General features: G+C 43.0%; 1 protein-coding gene across 1 annotated transcript in view; it reads right to left on the bottom strand.

Annotated features, from left to right (window-relative positions):
- cntn3b (contactin 3b) overlaps positions 1-21,572 on the bottom strand; it is a gene marked incomplete at both ends in the record, with an annotated part of 36,818 nt that extends 15,246 nt beyond the window's left edge. Inside the window, 10 exons of the mRNA XM_079747611.1 lie at positions 231-381; positions 1,807-1,936; positions 3,456-3,592; positions 4,463-4,647; positions 5,001-5,103; positions 5,750-5,953; positions 7,850-7,948; positions 11,748-11,923; positions 17,607-17,742; positions 21,518-21,572. Coding sequence (XP_079603737.1) covers positions 231-381; positions 1,807-1,936; positions 3,456-3,592; positions 4,463-4,647; positions 5,001-5,103; positions 5,750-5,953; positions 7,850-7,948; positions 11,748-11,923; positions 17,607-17,742; positions 21,518-21,572 — 1,376 coding nt within the window. The remainder of the gene's footprint in view (positions 1-230; positions 382-1,806; positions 1,937-3,455; positions 3,593-4,462; positions 4,648-5,000; positions 5,104-5,749; positions 5,954-7,849; positions 7,949-11,747; positions 11,924-17,606; positions 17,743-21,517) is intronic.
- Positions 21,573-23,328: the final 1,756 nt, after the last annotated feature.

The raw sequence follows: 23,328 nt of genomic DNA, 5'->3' as shown, positions 1-23,328 counted from the left end.
AACACACAGACCCAAAGCCATACTTGGCTCTGTAAGTTATTGTCTAGCCATCGTAAAATCGTTACAAATGCATCAGCCTGGTTCAGCCAACCAGGCTGAAAATAGATTGTACAAACTTTGTACCTTGTATAATCCCTACCTCTTATGCGTAAAGGGTATGCATAACGCCCCCATCCCCCCACCCCCCCTCTCCGTCATCACTTAGTCACTGCTGTGGATCCCCCTCCTACCTGTCGCTTTTCTGCAGGAGCTCATTGCCTTTCTTCCAGAGACTGGAGGCCGGCGGGGATGCCTGGGGCTGGCAGTCCAGTGACACCTGGCTGCCGGAGAGGGCTTTCAGCACGGCTTGCAGTGCACTTCTGGAGAAACTGGGTGGGGAGGCTGCGGGAGGCAGAAGAACGAAGGACCACAGGGGAACACAGTGAGGCGAAAAACATTTTGGGGAAAGGATAAATTGTATAAATCGGAAATCAAAATGACAATCCGAAATGAAAGAAATTGTGGGGAAAGTTAAAGGCTTCTGATGGAAAAATTCATGGCGCCGCGCTGGGCTTGATGTAAGGCTCCCTTATCCAGCTGGAAAATAGTTTTCAGTAGAATCTGAGATTAAGGTTTATGTCGTTTGTGGCTATAAAGTTCTCCCCCATAATCACTCTGCAAATACACATATATACACACATGCATGCACACACGTACACACACACACTCACACACACATACACACACACAAACAAACAAACAGGCTGTCTCTCCGAATTTCAGACACAAACAAATACACATACACACACTCACCCACACACACAATCCCCCATTTGGACACATATAGACAAACACAAACAGAAAGGCTCTGATCTCCTTGAAGTGTGGCCATTATCCAGCCCCCATACAGTGTCTCCTATAAGGGACATTTTATATCCATCACATCTTTAATATCTTTATCTTCCTAACATGTCATTTTACATCCATCCTATCCATGTCTTCTCTGTCATATTATATTGATCATTGTATCTATATCTTCTCTATGTGTCCCTATCTTATTCATTATATCTAAATGTTCTCTATGCATGCCATCTATCATATCAGACACATCCAGACCTTCTCTCTCCATCATATCCACGGTATCCATACATCCACATATCATATTTATATCTCCTCTACAGTATGTGTCCATATGACACAAACACGCTGTTTGGTCACACAGACGCCATCCAAGCTTTGCAGATAAAATCAATACAGCATCTACACGACACGTCCCTGTGCCGTGCAACAGGGCAATGTGTGTTTGTACTGTCCCCGATCGATAGTGCACAACGATTGAAAGGAAAATGAGACACTCCAGCAGTTTCACACTTTCACTTCCACTTTTCAGTACTTGTAAGTGTGAAAAAAAAAATCCTGCGCAAAGTTTCGTCCACACTAGTCTTTTATGCAGCCTTTTCAAAGTGCTACCTATCCACACTTAATGCTTTCTCTCTGGCACAGTGCATGTGCTTGCCCAGATAACATTAGCCGGCCAATGTCTGGATCACGTCACAATCCCACTAGTTTTCCAAAGTCTTCTCCTATTTTGAAAGTCTCTTTGGTATTTCCGGTGAATAAAACCCCCTTGAGGTTTGGAACCGAAGGGAAAAAATAGGAATTCATTTTCAAATGTATCCGCATTAGTGTGGACATGTTCTCTTTGCTTAGCAGCAGACTGCCTAGGGGCTGTGTGTCTATAGGAGATGATCAAACACAGTGGACGTAAGGCAGCTGTGAGGAAGTATAGCAGAGAGGGCGGGGAAGGCAGGAAGACGGAAATCATACCTAACACCATTAGTTCAGCGCTGGAATAAATAACTCCATGTTTGTTTTCTGCCACACACTGATAGAGCCCCGCGTCCGACAGGTTGAGGGCGGAGACCGTCAGAGCTCCGTTCTCCATCTGCACCCGCATCTGCAAAGAGAGAGAGAGAGATGGAGAGAGATAGTGAGAGAGGGAGAGAGATAGAGAGCGACGAAGGAGGGCAAGAGATGGGAGGAGATGGAGAGAGATAGAGAGCGCAGGAAATTGGGAGGGCGAGAGAGACAGAGGGAGTGATGGAGAGAGAAAGAGAGAGAGAGAAGTGAGGGAGGTTGAGAGAGGGAGGAAAGGAGGGAGAGAGAGGTGGAGGACCGAGCGATGGGACGGAAAAAAAAGGAGAGAGGGAGAGAGTGTGAAAAAGAAAGAGATTCACATAAATGACAAGGGAGAGAGGGAGAACGAGAAGGAGAACAGTGGAGAGACAGAGAGATCGAAGAGTGAACAAGAGAGCAATTAGTAGGACGAAAAATAATGAAAGAAAGAGGGAGTGAGAAGTAAGTAAAAGCATGTGAGAGAGACAGAGAGAGGGAGAAAATGCAAGAGAGATGGAAAGAGAGCGGGGTTGAGACATCCACGTTGAGAGAACAGCTAGGCCAGTCTATTATGTCCAGAGGCACTGGGCCAATTATTTGTACACCATGAGGGGAAAGGGACAGTGGTCCAAAGAACTATGACCCTGCTTGCAGCCTTTTTCCCTAGTATGTACATTCAAAGGCAGTAGGGAGGGGGGGTGGGGTTGGCAATGAGAGTAACTGCTGACATGCAGCTGAGATGCATGGGGGAAAAACTAATAGATAAATAAGGTGTTCAGCCTCAGCCCCAGTAGCACATCAATAGGTGGTTTATTTAGTTCCACGGCTGTCCAGTGAGGAAGAGCCACAGGGACCGCTGATGTCTTTAGTCAGGGCGTTGTTTCATTCCATCAGCTGTTTAGAGACCGCCGTTTGCACTCGTTCAGCCAATCCGTTCACTGGCACAATGTTCTCTCCGCTCAAAACATCAGAGTTACATCCTTAGCAGATAAATACCCCACGGGCAGCTAATTGGGTGGATGCATCTCCTTACGTTCCTGTGAACCGACTCCAATGTTTAAAGGGGACATATTATACCACCAGGTGTGAGTGTGATTAGCATTAAAAGCCGTTTTGAAAATCTGCCCCATATGACATCACTAGTGGGCGTGTCCACCTAGATCTGTGCTGGATAGATCAGTCTACCAGCCTACCCAGTGGACTGAAGTAAACGTTGCTCATCGATCCAGCACAGATCTAGGTGGACACGCCCACTAGTGATGTCATATAGGGCAGATTTTTGAAATGGCTTGTACGGAAAATCACACTCACACCTGGTGGTATAATATGTCCCCTTTAAGCTCTACTAATGAGCCAGGTGTGCTTCGCCCAGCCCCCTACATATTTTTATTTCCTTTAACCCCGAGGGGAGTCGTAATCACCAACCGCCAAACTACAACCGGCTTTCTCGTAAGGTCAAGCAAATAAACACCACAAATATTGATGTTATCATTCTACTAGCGGCTTGCCTTCACACTCTGATCCATGTCCAGTGTTGTGTGTTGGGGGTCCGAGGCCAGAGATTTACAGCACTTCCTTACCTCGGACGTCAGGGTCTCGCCGTTCTTCAGCCAGCTGTACGAGGGCTTGGGCTTCCCGCTGGCCTTACACTCCCAGAACAGGTTCTCCTCGATCGACAGCGCTGTGTCCGTGATGGTCTGGAGCCAGTGGGGTTTGGCTGTAAATTTAAAAAAACAATGTGGATGAGGATCTTTGATAAATGGACAATGGACTGCATTTATATAGCGCTTTTATCCAAAGTGCTTTACAATAGTGCCTGACATTTACCCATTCATCCACACATTCACACAGCGACGGCGGACTCAACCATGCAAGGCGACAGCCAGCTCGTCTGAGGCATTTAGGGTTAGGTGCCTTGCTCAGGGACACCTGGACACTCAGCTAGGAGGAGCCGGGGATCATACTAGCAAACTTGCGGTTAGCAGTCAACCCCTCTACCTCCTGAGCTACTGCCACCATCTTTAATAATGGAACAGTGTTTGCATGAATCCGAGAGGAGCGGTGGGGTGTTGTGTATTTTGAGAACAACCAGCATGCCAGGTAACAAGACAACAAGCTTTTCAATAAATCTCACAGATCCTTGACAATTGTGTTATCAGCATCAGAATGAACTAAGGCTTGGTAAACAACAATATCGCTTTTGTTTGGCAAATAGATATTACATGCTGTGTGGTAACCAAGAAAGGCTTTACAGAAATACAAGCAGGAATACAACCTGGAAATGAATTACGACAGAACCCATATGCTCTGGACATTCAAAGGCTAAGTGAATATCCTGTCCTTTATAAAGAGACAGAAGCCTTAACACACCTATATTAAACTAATATTAAACATGAATCCAAAATACATATAGGTTAATATAAATATCTTTTTATATCTAAATCGGAGTTCTTATTTGCATGCATTTTCCCTTTACAAAAAGCGCTGGTACACACGCAGATACAGCTGCCAGAAACCCAGAGTGTAGGTGTATCTCACTACATCTCTCATGCCTGTCTTGTTTATTCGGGGCTTTGGGCAGACTCACCGTGGAAAGAGAGGCGGCCACGCGCCGTGTTCTTGCCTCGGCTGTTCTCCGCTACACACTCATAGGTCCCGGTGTCCTCTTGCTGAAAATTCGGAATTTCCAGTACGGCGTTGGAGTTCCTCGTCTTGACTTTGCCGGGGAAAGGAACGCCGCTGGTTCTTCTCCAGCTTATTTCAGGAACCGGGCTTTGACAAAAGGAGTAGAGAGATAATAGCAGTCAAAGTGAACAAAATACAATCAGGCACGCCGCGTGGCAGCAAAAAAATAACCTTTACAGCTTATTGTTCCTGAGAAATATGTCTGTCATGCAATTTCTCACTCACTGACTTTTTTTCCTTTTTGGGCTCTGAAAAGAAATTTCGATTCACACAGACACCAGCGAATCGTCCCACTTTTTCTCATGATGATGATAATGCCGGGATATGCTATAATTGCTTATATTCTCACCGCAACTTCCCCCCTCCCTTTCAGGCATACGTGCGAACAGCACCTTCAGCACACACTGCACACACACCACTACACGTTTGCCTCGGCTTACTTTCCAAGAGCGAAGCATTCCAGCTTCAACGTTGATCCTTTGGCAGCTGGAATGGAATCGGGGAAATGAACTTCTATTTTGGGTTCGTATTCACCCATCACCCCTAAGGGAGACAAAAGATTTTACAGGTTTTTTCTTTCACCACATGATTGTTAATGTTAATGTTAGCAAATTTGACTTGAAAAGTTCCCAGAGACTCCAAAGTTTATTGTACGGTGGATATCATATGAGCTTCTGAAAGGTTGGAAAAATAAAGACAATCGATGAGAAAAGATTCCTATGGCACACCAGTGGGAGTCTGTGCGTGGTGGCGATTCATCATCTGTGGCAATGTTATTTCAAACCGTATTTCCCATTCAAGTCACTATACCAGGGAGAAGACATTGCTTTTGCACTTTGCTTTGGCCTTTAGCATTACCAATTACAATCCCCACTGTGTGCCATTAACAACAGATTTTAAGGTCAGTTAAACGTTGATGTATATGACATCGCAAACGCAAACATATTCAGTAAAAAAGTAGCGACACTTATCTACTGAATATTGTAACCTAAGCCTATATTTTAGTCTCTGGATCTAAATTATCGACCAATTGTTAGAGCATGAATGCGAAGCCCTTTTCTAAGCCATTATACTGTGTCCATGTATATTTGATTATTACACAACATTGTTTGGCCCAAATTCGTATTTAGTTATTTATTCAGTAATAAACAACAAAGCCTCCATTTGCTGAATCCTTTGAGCTGCTCACCATCGTTTCTAAGGACAAGCGGGGTTGGCAGACTCAGGACCTTTTCTCTGGTGATGGTATTGTTGACCACACAAGTGTAGTTTCCCACATCAGAAGATTCAACTTTGGCAACGTACAGACTCCCGGTCTCCTGGGATATAAACCGACGTGTGTCTTGCTGGACAAAGTAGGGGTACTCATTAAAGATCCATGCAAAAGTCAGCTCTAGGATAAAGAGAAACACAAACACAATTAATGCATTGGGGGGGGGGGGGGGGGGGGAAGGGGTTCAATCTCCAATTTAGTCAATACATTACAATGGACTCTTTACCTAATATCATCAGACGCAATACGCAATGGTACAAAATATACATAAAATCTTCTGACATTCAACCTTCTGTTAGTACACAATGCTCTGATATAAAGTAAGTCCCTTGATCTTATCTCTGGGCTAAGACAACAACAGCAACTAAGGTATTGGATTGTTTGTAGTTTCAGAGGGAAAGAAGTAGAGTGGGGAAGAGATGAGGAAAGGGAGCGAAACAAATTGGATTACAGTGCCTCACTGGCCTTTTCCTGACACACAGCTTCCAACTTCCAAAGTGATGTGGCTCATGTACAGTACTTCATGCTCCATATTGGTGAATGGATGAAGTCAAGTCCTGATGAGTGCATGGAAGGATTGATGGTATTATAGGATGGTTAGATAGATGGCTGGATAAGTGGAATATTGTGTAACAAATATTACCCAAATATTTGAAAATGTGGATGGATAGTGGGATAGATCGTGAGGCTAGGCAGCAGGGTGAGATGGAATGGATGGTTGGATTAATGGATTAATGAAAGGTGGCATGATGGCTCTAAGGATGGGATGGATTACAGATGGATGGCTGGAATGTGGGATGGATGGAATGCATGCAGCGAAAGTAACCTCCTGCCATCATGCATTACGGTTTCATGTGGAAGAAATGTGTGCTGGGCAGATTTTGCTGAAATGACGAGAGGCCCCATCATCTACTACTTTAGAGGTGAAGGGTGGCAGTGCCACGAGGTGCACACAACAGCTGCCAATCAAATCGAGGCCCCCTGAGGGAACAAGCCTAAAAGCTTTGAATTGGATTGAGCCTAGGTTATGAGTGCAGCGGTGCAGACATCCACTCATTCTGATTAGGCGGGCACAGGAGTGTAAGATGCCTGACTCTTAGCTGAGGGGCCCTACAGCAGAGGCAAAGCACAGGCCTCGACTGAGGAACACATTTACAGCAAGAAATTCAAAAATCATCTCAAAATCAATCTCTCAAGTGTAAACCACATTGTAGGAAATTGGAGCCCAAAGTAATCCAAAGCTTTTTGAATTGGTTCATGTCTACATATGATATTTCTACAGTGGCGATTCTCCTTTGCTGGTATGCGTTTTGAAGACAAGAACTGCTTGAAAATAAGACCAGATCTCCTGGCAGCGTTTGTTGTCAAACTAAGAGATAGTGTGCTATAATGACCCTCCATAAGACTCACAACTACCAAAAAGAAGGTCATAGTATTTTCTTAATCCTTTGAGTCTAAAAGTATACACAAACAAATTTCAAAGGAAAGTATGCTTAATTCGACCAACACACAACTACAAAACCAACTAAAACACAGCGGGGATTCTTTTGACTAAAGTTAAAGAGAACTTTGGTCCAATTATATATATTTTCATTTTCTATATACTTTTTGTTGAACCAAAGTACACACACACACACACACACACAAAAACACACACACACACACACACACACACACACACACACACACACACACACACACACACACACACACACACAAGAACATTGAAGATTTGGTTGGTAAATTTCTGTGAAATAAAACTACTTCAGGAATGCTGGCTCAGGGCTGCTTTCAAATGTCTATAAAACACATTGTGTTGCCATTGTGAGTAAGTGGGCAATACTTCCTCAGTGGTAACCACAAGATACGGTTCGGCTCATTGAATGTGACAAGGAAGAATTATGATTTGTGGGTTTTAACCGATTATTCCGTTGACAAAATCTACTTTTACAGCACAATCCTACATAAAGACCCACCACATGAACAGTCGAGTATAGAGGGTTGCATAAATCTTACCTCCAGAATGTGTGGGAGGCCCACAGAGCAAAACCACCCCCTGGCCTTCTCGAACATTAACAGCACTCCTCACTGTTTGGGTTTTGAAGTTTTCAAGGTCTGGGAAAACGTAAAAACAAACAACCTGTATCACATTGCATGCAACATCATATATGGACAACACATTATCGCATTGAGACAGCCAAAACAAATTTTAGATGACATCCAAAATGTGGCTAAATTATTCTATTTTCACTCTTGGGTTTTTTATGCATCATCGGAAACTGCGGGTAGACATCTTTTGAAAGATAAAATGTCAAAATATCACCTAAGCCATTAGTGCTGCTGATTACATAAGTGAGTTGCCATCAGTTGGTGATGACTGCAACTCTATATGAAAAGAAGCAAGTTATCAGGAAAATCTAAACACTGAGCTGAGATAGGACTTGGAATCAGGACCAGATAAAAATTCACAACCTCCAGCATACACACAAAACTGTGTAGAACAGTTCTGACAAATGAAGAGTTTTCGTTGATGAAATAAGATCAACATGGTGAATAAATTCCTTATGCAATGGTCATGCTGCACTCAAAGGCATTGGCTTCCCTTTCAATACCTCCAATGCAATGCATCCTTTGTGTATGGATGAATAGGGTGTTACAAAAAAGGAGAATAAAAATGAGGGCAGGGACAGCAACAGGGACAGGAGAAAATGGAGAGGAAGATTGATAAAACACCTATAGCTCTGTGACTGATGGGGTTAGCAGAGCTGGTGAGAGACCGATCTGTCTGTGCCCCACAGGCTTCACAGCCCAGAGGCATCGTGGGTAGAAAACCAAACAAAAGGAGAAGTCAGCGTGACCGATAAGAGAAATTAGCAGAGGGGGCGATAGAAGATTATGTGGTGAAGTGGGCCAGACTGTGGTTAAGATTAATGAGCAGCTCTCCGGTGACCACGGCTGGAAATCAAACGCCGGCCAAGTCACTGCAAGACAGCGAGACCAAGAGGAACGCAGGAGGAGACGGGGGTGTTGAAATATAGAGCAACCAAGCACACAGCCAGATTGACCACCAACAAATACACACACACTCTCTCTCTCTTTCGCTTTTTCTCTCTCTCTTCTCTCTTCTCAACCCTCTGGCGCTTAATTTTAGCAATACTTTGATTTTCGTAAGACCAGAGGAGGACTGCAACAGATTGAACAACACAACCCAATTTAAACAGGAGATGTTTATTATAAAGAACTGCATTGATGCAACCCTTGGAATGGCGTGAATGTTCTTTTAATGGCTGTGTGTGCGGTAGGGGGGACATATTCTTCATCGGATTCACACAAGAAGTGGACAAGGAGCTGTGGTCAGTGGTGGATCATGGGCTATATATATATATATACTGTCCAGTTGGAAAAGCTTCAAAGGTTCAAACTCAACACACGCCTAAAACTCTGAGAGCCAGAGGCCATTCTGAGGTGGAACAATGATCTGCTGAAGAGAATCCATCTGAAGCTAGAACGGAGCCGGTGGCCTTGAAGAAAGCTAACTATTAAAGATTAAAGAGGATTGATCTGTGTCCACATTACTGACATTCGATAGGTTTAAGTTTCCCCTCAGACCCAAATACCATCAGGGCGATCTACACAAAGGTTTACTTGTTTGCAACTGCAACCGGGGCTGATAACGCAGAAGGCAAGTGCAGTGTACCGGTATATGTCTGGCTCCGGGCTGTTGTATTGTAGTAGAACGATTCATGATAACCGTTACAAACATGAATCAAAGTCATGGATAACCAATATTTTGATAACAATGTTTTCAGGCATACAATTAAACGGTGTTGAGATGGTGTTAAAAATACACCATCCTCCTCAAGGACAGCCAAGGCACACAGCGGGGGAAGTCAAGAGGTAGACAAGGGCAGACCTTTGCTATAAAACAAAGGCAGGACATATTGCGATGGCCTAATTACACACCACCATGCTGATCCCAGAGACCTCCCTTCCCTATGCATTAAGCTAGAAAATAAATGTCAAGCCGCCCCTCCACTAGATAGCCTCCTCAACGGAGATTCATTACCAGGCCATGGGCATAATGGCATTCCATCTCTCCAGAGGAAGTGTGCGGCTCTCTATCTCGCATGCCGTGATCAATAGTCGGCAAGCTTGATCGGAAAGGCAGAGAGAGGTCCCTCAGTAAACTGTCTGCTGCCCGCAAGGGGAGAGCCCTGATTCAATACACCTTTCCTCCACCGCCCACTCCACACACTTGCACTCGCATTTTAAATGCCTTATTTGAATTCACCAATTACGTAGACCTCCTACGTTCTCCATTAATTCTGCCCTCCATCATTCTTTTCCCTGATTAAACATTTTGATTGCCGTTTAAGAAATATTTTTGACCTTTGAGATTGTAATACTGAGACATTAGAGTCACGTCAGGGTGAAACCATTACGTTTTCTGTAAATGTAATAGATTTTAAAGATGATAGAATTTGCTATGACATGGGGAAGGAAGTTCTTTGTGACACATGGTAGTGTCTGTCAAATGTTGACATGCTAAAGTAGGGGATTGTTAGCCATTGTCATATCCATTCCATACATAAATTATATATTTAAGTTGCATTACATTGAATATCGTTTTAAGCCTATTTTATTATCCCCAATTGGATTTTCATATTCTTTTTCTCACATAATCCCATATTTGGCATGAAAATGTATGTCTAGACCATCAATAAGGCACTTGCATACACAAGTGGTCAATTGGGTTTATAGGAATTCAAAAATGGTGGGAGATTTTAGAATAATTTTAAATGCCCACACGAAAAAAAACACACACACACACACACACACACACACACACACACACACACAGACACACACACACACACACACACACACACACACACACATCCTCTACACAGTCCTGGGGTGTCTATGACTAGAACCCAGGCTGCACATCTACTTGACCATAGGCTGGTTCAAATGGGCATCCTACCTCGATTCCGCACAACCAACTCTGAGCTCTGTCGACCGAGAGTTTAAGAGTTATTTTGAGACATCGGGAGAACACACATGGGGGCTAGGTTATCCCCCACAGCTATTACACATTAAGGTGTCTGCAGTGTTACTTGTTTAAGTTCAACGGCAAACCAAGTTAAAAATGGCCTCATGCCTACAGCGGCGGTGAAAACTACTATGAAGCTATGAATGACTTACAGCCATGCATCCCATAACAGCTGTTCAATAAGGCCCTAAGGTTACCAGGTGCCACCCACGTCACCCCGGGGCTCCATGGTAGATAGTCGGGTCCCCATTTCTATTTCCTCTTCATAGAAGAAAAAGAGAAAATAAATCTTCCCCGTGCTAATTTGATGCATAGGATGCAACACAGAATGACAGCGGCCAATTTCCCTCCACCCCCACATCCCAGCAAATTGCAAGCAGGCCGATCATTGTCTGAAGCGCAATCTGCCGGGGTGTTAAATATAAAGGGCTGTCTGCATTTTCTTTTTTTTCGCAAATAATTTTCTCTAAAGTATTTGAATTGGTATCCTTTCAAGTCTAAATCACAGGCACTGGTGTTTCACTTGGCAAAATATGAGTCCATTTCGGACCGAGCACAGATGCTGTGCAGGAGCCACAAATGGGAATCAATGTAGTTCAGAGGCAGTCAGAGGCCACTTCCGTCACCACGTTTGTCGCCGGTGACATTTCATTCAATTACTGTTTCCATCTCCCAGAACCAATTCCTTGATAATCCAAAATGCGGAACTGGATTGCCAAATTACCCCAAAAACATATTAAACACATGCACATACCAAGCATCCATCACATCTAACACCTATAACACAGCACGATGCAACAGCGTTCATCTACGCCGTAATAAGGAGGTAAGAAAACCCATAGTAAAGACAGGATCACTTACATGCAAACTGGAGGCTGGCTCTGTGGCTCAGGAGAGAGCCCCACTTGTTGGAGGCCATGCACTGGTATATCCCTGTATCTTGGTCCCTGTCCAAGCCGCTAATGATCAGGTTGCCCCCAGACATGTGACGCCGGTAGTCGCTCCTCAGATCAATGAGTGTTCCGTTTAGTGACCATCTGGAAGGACGCAAACACAATCAGGAGCCGGGGCCTCGGGGGGCAGCACACACTTCGACATTCATCACAGGCAGGGAGGGAAGGAAGAGGGGAGGATCGATTTGATTGGCGCACCCGCGGAATGCAAGGGTTAGTAATCAGAGTTGGTTTCTGTATTGATTAGTACGTTTGCGTGACGCCATAGAACGGAATAGATCTTCCAAACACGGAGAAACACAGCTATGAACGTTGCTCAGTATTTGGGCTGGATTATCATTGTTTGTGCTTTTTGAACGTGGTACAGAATCAAATGCGGTACAATAATTATTAAATACATTGTTAAATACATTGTTTTTTTGTTTTCATTCACAATGCAGAGTACAATTTTCACTAAATACCATCTTGAGATCTTTGATAATTAGGCATAGGCTATAATGCAACACACACCACCATTACAATTTTATGTTCAATATAGCACATTTTATGTTCATGATTTATTTGATCCTTTATTCTTAAAATTTATTCAGCTAAAGACAAGGGAATATTGTCAAAACAGACAAGATTTGCTTGAGCAATTTCTTCATAACAAGCCTCACTTATAAGTCCTCTTATAAAGACCAAATGTAAATCAAGGAAGCTAATGAGGTCACTTGAATTTGACTAAATAAGGCAGATTCTTTTTATAAAATACAATTCTCAATTCTTTTAAGATAATTGTATTTTGTTAAAAGTAAAGTAATCCCTACTAGAATCATCAGAAGCATCTGGCAGTGAGAGATAAAAACAGGTATGACTATCACGTTTCTATTTCCTCTCCTGTATGATTTGGATGCAGCACGAGCCTCCGCCCGAAGGACACCGATCAAACACCATCAGAACCCGGCTCCACCAGTACTCAATAATCAATGATTTTTTTCTTCATCTTCTTCTTCCCTCCAGATTCAACCGATGAGCAGTTTAGACAGTGTGTCACACAGTCTTAAAGCCCTTAATGAAATCCTAGCCCTCCCGAGCCTCTTTGGTGACACATGAAGCCCACGCGGAGCATCAGCCTCTATTATTCAGCCCGCAGTGGGGGCCTCTAGGATGGCCCAAATGGGTCCGTCACCGCTCAACCGCCACTGACCCTTTGATTCCATTTAGCTTAAATACAACGGGGGGGGGGGGGGGGTGTCGGTGAGGGTCGAAAAATGACAAATAAAGAATATTAATAATTTAATCGGTTCAAATTTGTTTGAAGATCAATGTTTTTGTCAAAGGTTGACATTGAAAAATGGTTAGTGATGTGTTTTCCTCCTCTTGAAAATATGAATTGAAACCGACATGATACTGATACTATGTTACATGCCTATAGCACTTCCACTGGGATGTAAGTTGCCCTTCCCTCACAGGAGGAGAGATGGTTCATTGAAGATGGATGAGGATAATGCTTTATGTTGTGTAGACATCCAGTGTAGCTGAAGTTAACCATGGACCTGGTAGGTATTGTGTGCAGTGCGTTGTGTGCACACAAAATGGTCAGAACACAACAGCTAGATCATTGAAAAATACTACACATCCACATCAGATCCAGATAACATTGAATATACTGTTGTTCAATGATGTCTGCAATAACAATAGCAAGGTATCTATCTCTATGATTGCTCAGTCTTTCCCCCCGTCATTCAGAATAAGCACAGTACTACCAGGCAGCAACACTAGCTTTGGGTTTCAAACAGCAGGTATTATCTCTCTGCCGCTTTCAAGCCCCTCTATGCCCTTTTGTCTGTATCAATGGGTAAATAAAGAGCAAAGGAGCTGTTGAATAAATGTATTTTGAGGAGTAACCCAAACAAACAGTGGCAGAGACGAGCTCAAGCCCTACGCCCAACTCTGAGAGAAGCACTTTACTCCCCTCTGTCTGCACTGGTGCCTCCGCTGAACCCCCTGAGCTCTTCTCCTGACCCCCGCATGACCTTGAGGTTTGCATTCATTTTGCACGAGGACTCCTCATCAAACAGGCGCTAGAGAGGGACTGTGCTGCGGCTCTGTCTGCAGCCCATCCCCTTGCCTCACCAGGTATTCTCAGGTGCCAGACGTCCTCAAAGACCCTACGCTCAAAACAGTGTCTTACAGGCCTGCACACTAAACCATGCATTAACGCACGCACTCACATACATACACACACAAAGGGCAATGCAGCAGACACACCGCGACACGCGGCCATGCATGCATAGACAGACACGGCCATGCTTGCACACACACACACATGCCGATGTATCCACGCTCACACACATACACACACACACACATACACACACACACACACACACACACACACACACACACACACACACACACACACACACACACACACACACACACACACAAAAGCCTATGGAGCAGAAACACACCCATGCCAATCCATTCACACAACACACAGGCTCATTTTCTCACATGGATGCATGCATGCATGAAGCATGCAAACATACACACACACAGACAAAAACACAGACAAATACACCGCACAAACACACATACTCACGTCCAACGCACACACACACACACACACACACACACACACACACACACACACACACACACACACACACACAAACACACACCACACACACACACACACACACACACACACACACACACACACACACACAAACACACACATGCACATACACAAACACAAATTGACAGGCATATATATACACAACATACACTTCAGAGTACACACACACAGTGCATACACTATTTTTTCATATTTATGTCTATGTGTTTCATAAAAATAATAAGATATCGAAGAGCTGACAAGACATAGCATATATATTAATTCTGGCAGTTGTTGCTTTTTTAATATGACATATATTTTATTTTAGTTTCAACACAAATGCAATAAAGATGGTTATCCCAAACAACCTTATTGCATTTGAAGTGAGGACATGGATGTGTTTATCCTTGAAGTTCAAAATAAATTAAATTTTTCCCTGACTACAAAGAGACACAGCAATAGGGGAATATTAACGTTGCCTGACGTGCAAGGATTCATGCAATATATGTGGATGAATAGTATACTATCTCAAGAGATACATGAATACACCTTTTTCAGCTGAAGGTATTTTACATCTGCTTGCAAATAATTTGTGTGATTGTGTTATTCAGGAAAAGCAAAGAACGAGTATGTGTATGATTGCGTTTCACATTTGCAAGCTATTCTCAACACCAATCAAGAATGAAACAATTAAAATGCTGCCACCTCCCTTTGAGCGTGCCATTTATTGACGCGCTTGACAGGGAGTTCTGCCCATCACTTTGCTGCCTTTTAAATCTGATCCTTTACAAAGCATAGTGACAGGTGTATTCCATAAACTGTCGCCATGGCATTGTGCGGGACTATTTGTCAGTTAAGGTTTGTCAGTAAGAGCACCGCCGGAGCTCTTAGTCAACATATCTGTATCCCTAGAGCGCAGCATGTAACTGCCCCTAAATCAAAGTGGAAACCATTACCAGAGCGAAAATATCAAACGATAAATCGGCAACAGGGTGTACTCATTTACTCGGATATGGAATTTAGACTAATTGCTGTTGCTTTTCTATACTTTAGTTTTTGTACACAATTGACATGAATAATAAATATAACTTTTGTGAGAGCGCTGTGATGTAGTTTGAATCTAATAGACTTTCTGCACACAGTACTTCCATAGGTATCAATTAACAAATATACCAACGTGCTGCACACACTGATTAGATTTATGTATGGCGTCTCATTTAAAATGGTATTGATAATCCAAACGCTGAAAAAGTTCATCATCTTAATTGCCTTTGAATCAAATGCATATGAAGCCAAATTTCATCAAAGCAATTCAGTAATATTGTGAATGTCTGTGCCTGCCATGTATAATTTTGTACTAGCTTAATGAGTGTTGTATTGGTTACGGTATATATATACTGCTGCTTATAGATGACAGCATAATAACGTATTCATGCCTGTTCTATAATTGCATTTTGTATCTTCCCTTATCTTGTCCTGGACATTCTGTACCGGACATTTGGGGGTGAAATTTCAGTTTTAGTGAAATGCATTGCCAGGCCATCAGGGCAGTAAGAGTGCTTGTATTGCCAGAGGGGAAACAAGTCAGGAACAATCACTGTCTGAAAAGGTCTACAGCCCAAATAAGCCACCAGCCCCCCATCCCCCTATCCAAACCTCGGAAAAAGAATGTGTCCTTGCTCATAGTACAAATCCAAACCATAAAGTAGTTCCTCCAAAACCATTTCCACAAGTGCACATTCATGTCTGTAGAGGATTAGACTTTTTTTGCTTGAGAAGACACAAACGGCAATTTTAATAAATGAGACATTGCATTTTTCTTGCATTTTTATGATGTAACACCGGGCAACATGGTAATTTATCTTCCAAGGTCCACTTGAATAAACTGGATGAGATAACTGGATAGTGATGGGCACTGTTTCTTTTGAAGAAAACCAGTAGAAATGCACAATCTGTGGCGCTGCTATTAAAACCCGCCTCAAAAGTAGACTCAAGGCAACCCTCAGCAAAATGCAAACTTGAGACCAACTCAAGTAATGCAAAAATCTAGCCAAATTACTCAGAGGCCAACCTAGAGTAGATCAGACTGCACAAGTACAATTGTCACCACCACTACCCCCATCCCCCCATGCTCCCCCCCCCCCCCCCCCCCCCCCCCCCCCCCCCCCCCAAAAAACATCACTGTCATTCTCAGACATTGTTTTCAACACGGACACATTAAAGGAAATGTAAGCGTTTACACACAATGTCACTCCCAAGGTTACTGGCTCTTCGCTGGCCATTTACATGCTGCTGACCAAGCCAGGAAACTTAATCCACCCCAAGAAACAGCAGCGGTTTGCCGTTTGTAGGCCTTGCACTGCTGGAAGGCTGGGTCGGGTGGGGGGTGGGTGGGGTTTGGGCTGGTGGAAAAGAGAGGCGAGGTATCCAACATCTCCTGGTGCAAATTAGTCGGCGAAAAGCCCATTTAAGACTCCTAATGATCCCTAAGCCTTGCACCCTATTATAAAACATGGGCCTCTATCATGGTTGAGCGATAGGGTATTCTTACTGCGCTCAGCCTCAGTCTCTCCTGTGCTGCTCATAGGTTCATTGGCAATGTGGCGGCAGCCCCTTGAATTAATTTTGACTGAATGTGAGCTTCGTTTTTGGGGGATGCTTGATTAAGTAAGTGGCGAGTTAATGTCTGCTATCTGTGTTTTCTGAAGTATCTCTTTCACTCTTGAAGTTGATGTGGCGAGAAATAGCAGACATCTATCACAATTTATACACCCATCCAACATTTCACGCCGTGGGGCACAACAGTGTAGTGTGCGAAAGTATTGGTTTACAAATCCTAACCTGTAGATGCCTCACTCCTCTTGGCTTGTGTATTCCTAACAGAGACAAGAATTCTCTGTTAGGCTGCTTTGGTACAACTGTCTGTTAAATGAATACATAGTAAGCCCCTTATTACTGCTGTTAAGCTTTCCATTTTCTCTTTGATCTGTGTATTTGTAACACATTCAGATTAAAGTGACTGCTAAATGACTATAGTGTAGTGTAGTGTGGTATAAAGTATGCTGTTTCCGTGAGCGCAGCCATGCAGAAAAAAGTAGGTTATTTTGACTTGATGCCAGTGTAAAAAGAGGTCATGTGAGACATGACATGGAGAGGGCACGTTACCTGTACTGCAGGGAAGGGGTTCCTTCCGCCTCACATTTAATGACGGCTTGCTGGTCCGGGGAGTTGTACGGTAAAATGAGGTCACTGGGCTCTGTCCTCCATTTTGGCCCCTGGAACATGAAATCCTCTGCACAGGCTGGAGGGACAGAGGCAGAGGGAGAGAGAGAGAGAGAGAGAGAGAGAGAGAGAGAGAGAGAGAGAGAGAGGCAGAGATTGAGAGGGAGAGAAATAGAAAGACAGAGGGAAAGAGGAAGAGAGAGAGAGGCAGAGATTGCGAGGGAGGGAAATTAAGAGAATGAGAGAGCACGAGTAATAGAGAGAAAGTGAGGGAGAGAGAGAGATTCAGAGAGATAGGGAGGGAGAGGGAGATAGAGAGAAGGAGGGGGAGGGAGGGAGAGAGAGATAAAGATAGAGAGAGTGATAGAGAGAGAGGGACGGAGGGAAAGAGGAGAGAAATTAAGAGATTGAGAGAGAGAAGAAAGCAAGAGCAGAGATACAGAGGGATTGGGAAAAATCAAGAGAGAGTGAGAGAGACAGTGAGAGAGAGAGAGAGAGAGAGAGAGAGAGAGGGAGAGAGAGAGAAATGAAGCGATTGAGAGAGGAAAGAGAGCAAGAGCAGAGATAGAGAGGGAGTGGGAGAAATAAAGAGAGAATGAGAGAGAGGATAATAGGGAGTGAGTGAGAGAGGAAGAGATCAAATAGGGAGAGAGCGAGATGGGGAGCGAAAACAGACCCTGCTAGTTCAACTTGGGATCAGTCTCTCCTTAACCCTAATGGAAGGCAGCAGAACAGAAACAGCCATGTCCGGTCAGGGAGATCGGAGTGTTGATCCCGGGCATCCTCGGTGCCATGGGTTCAAGTGCCGAGGTCAACACTAGAACGCTAGAGACAAGAGAGGAGTGGGGCCTGCTGGGTTTGTTCTCTCTTAGCTCTCAGAGGATTGAATAATATTGCTTTTTCTTTTTTGCTATGCGCTCACCCTTTTCACCTCACCTGGAGGTGAAAAGGGTTTGTGGAGGCAGGAAGCTGACCAGGGTTGAATCAACGTTGGCACCACCAATGCATGCAGGTGTAAGCCAGATGTAAGAGCATGTCTGACTCATTTAAACACAGCTATAATATATATTATCCCCCAGAGGAAAATAATTACGCAAAGTAAAAGAAGACATTCATCAACCAGGAAAAAGAAATAGTGTTATCGTAAAAAGAGAAGCGAAAAACTGATGATAATTATAATGTGTTGGCAATTGTAAATATTTCTTGCCACATGTACAGATGTGACATTGCAACGTTACGCTGCTTGTGAAGTGGCTTGACATTTGAGCCATGGGCCACCCCATATTGTTGTTGCTCTAGTTTTAATAAACTATAATATTTTCTACTTCACGATCCAAGCCACGAGACTTAAACCATTTGCATGCATTTTAAAAGACGATGCCGGGAAGTAGAACAGTGCATGTTGCAATTAATAAATAAATAAACAGAGGTTGACACATATGAATTGCTACCAACTGCTCAAATTACAAATGGTTTCAGGAAGCTGGAATGCATAAAGCAACATACTTATTTTTATTATTTGTTGACCCCATTAGGAAATGAAAATGTGATAAGGCTCTAAATCAAATTAAGGCATGAGAGGAAACTCTTAAGGACCAGTGATACATTGGGGTGACATTAATTATCAAGGTTTATTGCTGTTAATAATCTACAAAGTTGTAGGACTGTAGTTGTCCATCCATATTAATGGAGTGAGCAAGGAACAAACTGTGTGCAGCATAATAAACGTTAAAAAGGAGAGCTGTAGTTAACACTATGTCTTGGAACCAGCTGATTCTTGCTTCTCACCTTCATCACCTTCGTCTGTCTGCTGTCACCATTAGTTATGCTGACTTACACCCTGATGCAGATCCGAGTAAGTAATATTTCATGAATCCTTTCATTGCCCTTTTCTGGAGACAGCTTTACTGTGGCTAATAGTTACTTGTCTCCTACCCCCATCATGTTTCAGAAAACGTATGAAAATAGTTCAGTGGTTCAGCGATACGGCGATACAGCTTTCTTTGATTTGAGAAGGTAACAAACATGCTCCTATCCAATGTTTGGGTTGAGCAACATTATCCTCTAAGAAATATCATCATTGCATTGTCATAGCTATAATCGAAATGTGTGTCAATTTGTGCACGCTTGATGTGCACACTTACGGACCAGCTTAGAAACAATCTCATCTGTCATACTAAAATGTTTAGCTTTACGACAACAACAACTCTATTGGTGTCTAAATATAAAACAAACAGACCCAGACAAACATTCCGCTATTTGACATGATGAGGTACGTCATCTCTCTTTTGCTTCCTTCTTCCCTGTTTATAGTGATTCCTTTGAAGAAGAAGAAGAAGAAGAAGAAGAAGAAGAAGAAGAAGAAGAAGAAGAAGAAGAAGAAGAAGAAGAAGAAGAAGAAGAAGAAGAAGAAGAAGAAGAAGAAGAAGGCACCAAAAATATAAATATTCTGAGTTGAGGAGAGCATGTTTTAGCATTTGAATATTTAACACAACATTTAGTAAAATATGTGTTCTTTTGATTGACCTGAAATCAACGCATGTAATGAATCTTTTAAAATATTTATTAAAAATACTACTAATAATAAGTAATGAATCTTTTAAAATATTTATTAAAAGTATTTTGATGCTGCAAGCGTTTAAATATTTAACATTATCCCTTGCCACCCAAAAAGCTTCCCCAAAGATTAAAGTTAATCAAAATGTTGAAACGGCACCAGATTGAATCTATTATATTATGGTCGATATCTTCCGAATTTATTACCGCTGTGCATTAAATACTCAAAACGATTGGTTTGTTTTTAACCTCTGCATTGACCCTAATCACCATCCAGCACATTTGTTTTCACATAAGACTTTAAAATATTCTTTGAAAACAGAGTTGTCACTGGAATTGAATACAGCGCAATTTTGATCACGTGAAAATGTTTTACATGTCAAACACAAGCTATTGTCCCTGAGTGCTATCAAATCAAATGAAGAAACAATCGCACTGTGACTGATGCTACTCCACGACGATGAGGAATTGTGGAAGTAAAAAAAAAACACCAAGCACCTTTGAAACATATTAAGGTTAGTCTGCTGACTTAAGAAGCAGTCACAGTGTGGATTCGCCACACCGTTCCAATAACATTCACTGTACACTCACAATGTAATTTATTTGATGGTTTGACTGCGTAGTGCCCATCCTCGCCAGCATTCAGATCCCTGATGGCCACAAGGGCAGAGCTAGTGACCAACGGCCAGTCCATTGCGCTTTAATGGTTTCATCGTGGGGATCCTGATACCCATCTCAGGATTTCGTAAACAGGAATGGGGGGGGAAGAGTCCCAAGTGTCCCTTACTCTGCAGAGTGAATGTTGATGCTACACTGTCATGAGACTAGAGAAGGACACCATGCCAAAGCGACTGAAAATAAGTTTCACACTCCTTCATCAGGGTGACTAACGCTCCTCTCTTGGCCTTGCAGACTTTAGCATACATTCATTGTTTGATTGTTTGATATCTTGCCAGAATGGACCCTTTGTAAAACCTGGATCAGTTATTACGGTAGAAAAACATTTCATTTTGTAGAATAAAAAAACCTGACTGATTTGAATGGAGCTGGCTCTATTAGGATGATAGCAATACCTTTCCTTTTGGGGTTTAAACCCTGGCCTATATGAATGCATCCTTTACACACAGGGTCTGCAGGATAAAGCCACTGAACAGGCGCTAATAACCCCTACATTAATCCAGAATCAATATGTGTTAAGCAATATGTCTGCGGTGTAAGGAAAGGATGTCAAGCCATAAAAAAACATAAAACAGCAAATGCAGTTAATGTCAAGTCAAATATGTGGTGAAACTCCTTACCTGCAAGGCAGCCGCTGATTGATAGCAGAACAATTTGTTTCCATAGAAACCTCATCTTTAGTTGCCAAGGGCAAATTAGACTCTCATCCGACTGCTTGTGAATGGAACCCACTCTCCTGCATACGAGGATTTTAATCTGAAAGGAAGGTAATTGTGCATATAATTAAAATACTGCATTATGTGCAACAAACATGACATGAATGCGACAACAAAACACGATTAGGCGCGGCGAACTTGCACACAATCATTTCTCTGGGAGGACAGCTTGGTCTAAAGGTAGCTGTAAAGTAGCTTCATTAGAATTTGACGCGTGCTTCTCTTTCTGCCTCACATTGAAATCAGCTCTTTTATAGGCAGCTGCAGAAATGGTTTATTCTTCTTGCAGAATGCATTTTTTATACCTTATAACACGCTAAATTCTGCCACTTCAGACAGAGAGTGAAGGCGGGATTGACCTCAAAAGATTCTCCCCTCCTCCCTGTCTGACTATTAATAGGGGCTGGCAGACAGTGAACCAGTACTGTACTCTCTGCAACAAAAAGTGCCACTTCATCCAACAAGAAGCGGTTTGGTGGCCAAGTGTTAGCAAACTGGCTGTCTCTGTTCTCGTATGAGCTCATAGTCCCTTCACTGTGAAAAAAAGCAATTAGAGGTAACGTCTTAATTGTTTGGAACACATAGAGAACACTTGAATGGCATGATGGCAAAGGTTCAGAATCATCTCAGGAAAACATCCCTTTTATTGCAACAATTGGAAAAAAATATGTCTAATTCCTGTCTAAAGCCCGTCTCACTACGCCCTTTGAACTAAATAGTCATTAATACCTTTCTGATGCGGGCTTTACAGCAGCACCCTGTGCAGAGCCCTAATTGCAGCATCGATAACACAGCAGGGGGTCCTTGACCTACATCACAGTAACAAGGCTAACTGATACCCCTCTTAGGATTAAGCAATCTATCCCTCCCCTAAATCCCTACGACCCTCGCCCCCCCCCGTCGTATGGATTAACTCGGTGCTATCTTAAGAGCTACGAAACAGACCCTGATATTACACTAATGGTTCCCCCCCCACACACACATACACTCTTGCAGCAGAGTGCAGAATGACGCGAGGGAAAACGCTTGCGGTTTTCAGATGATAATTCTGGTCGACAGGAAGTGAATGGCAACAACGCCTGAACAGCAACCTGAATGACTTCTAGACATATAATTCAAAATGGACGAGGAGATGGTGTGTGGGTTTATGTGTTTGTGTGTGTGTGTGATTGCGTGGAGAGGGGGGCTCAACTGATTTGATTATCGATATATACAACGCATAAGTCAAGTCGGTGCTTGCATAATGCTGCTGCTTAGCCCCTGTAACAGGGAGTAATTGTTCCTCATTTGCTGTAGTGGCAGATCCCAGTGAGATTCAGAGTGGATTTCCTGGTGTCTTTTAAAATGCAAAGGATGGGGAGGGTGCACCTTGCCACTCTGAAATCCTATCACATTGGATCACATTGTGAGCTTTATTTTTCAGTTCAAGAGCACCATTAAGCATTGTCCGCTGTCTGTGCTATAGGGAGCTGACTCTTTCTATTCTATAGAGGCGGGAACATCCCATCCCAGGAGAAAATACAACAGCTGGAAATAGACTTTGCTTGCAAGTTAGGCAGCATAAAGTGGAAGATTGTACTTTATATCATAATAAAGTGAGAGAGGCAGAGAGAGAGAGAGAGAGAGAGAGAGAGAGAGAGAGAGAAAGAGAGAGACAGAGAGAGAATGGAGGGGAGAGAACGAGAGATAGAGAGAGAGAGCGAGGGAGACTATGG

The sequence above is a fragment of the Pollachius pollachius genome (assembly GCF_949987615.1).
Source record: "Pollachius pollachius genome assembly, chromosome: 12".
Taxonomy (NCBI): Eukaryota; Metazoa; Chordata; class Actinopteri; order Gadiformes; family Gadidae; genus Pollachius; species Pollachius pollachius.
Note: the sequence above shows the minus strand (reverse complement) of the source record. Positions and strands in the feature narration are given on the sequence as shown.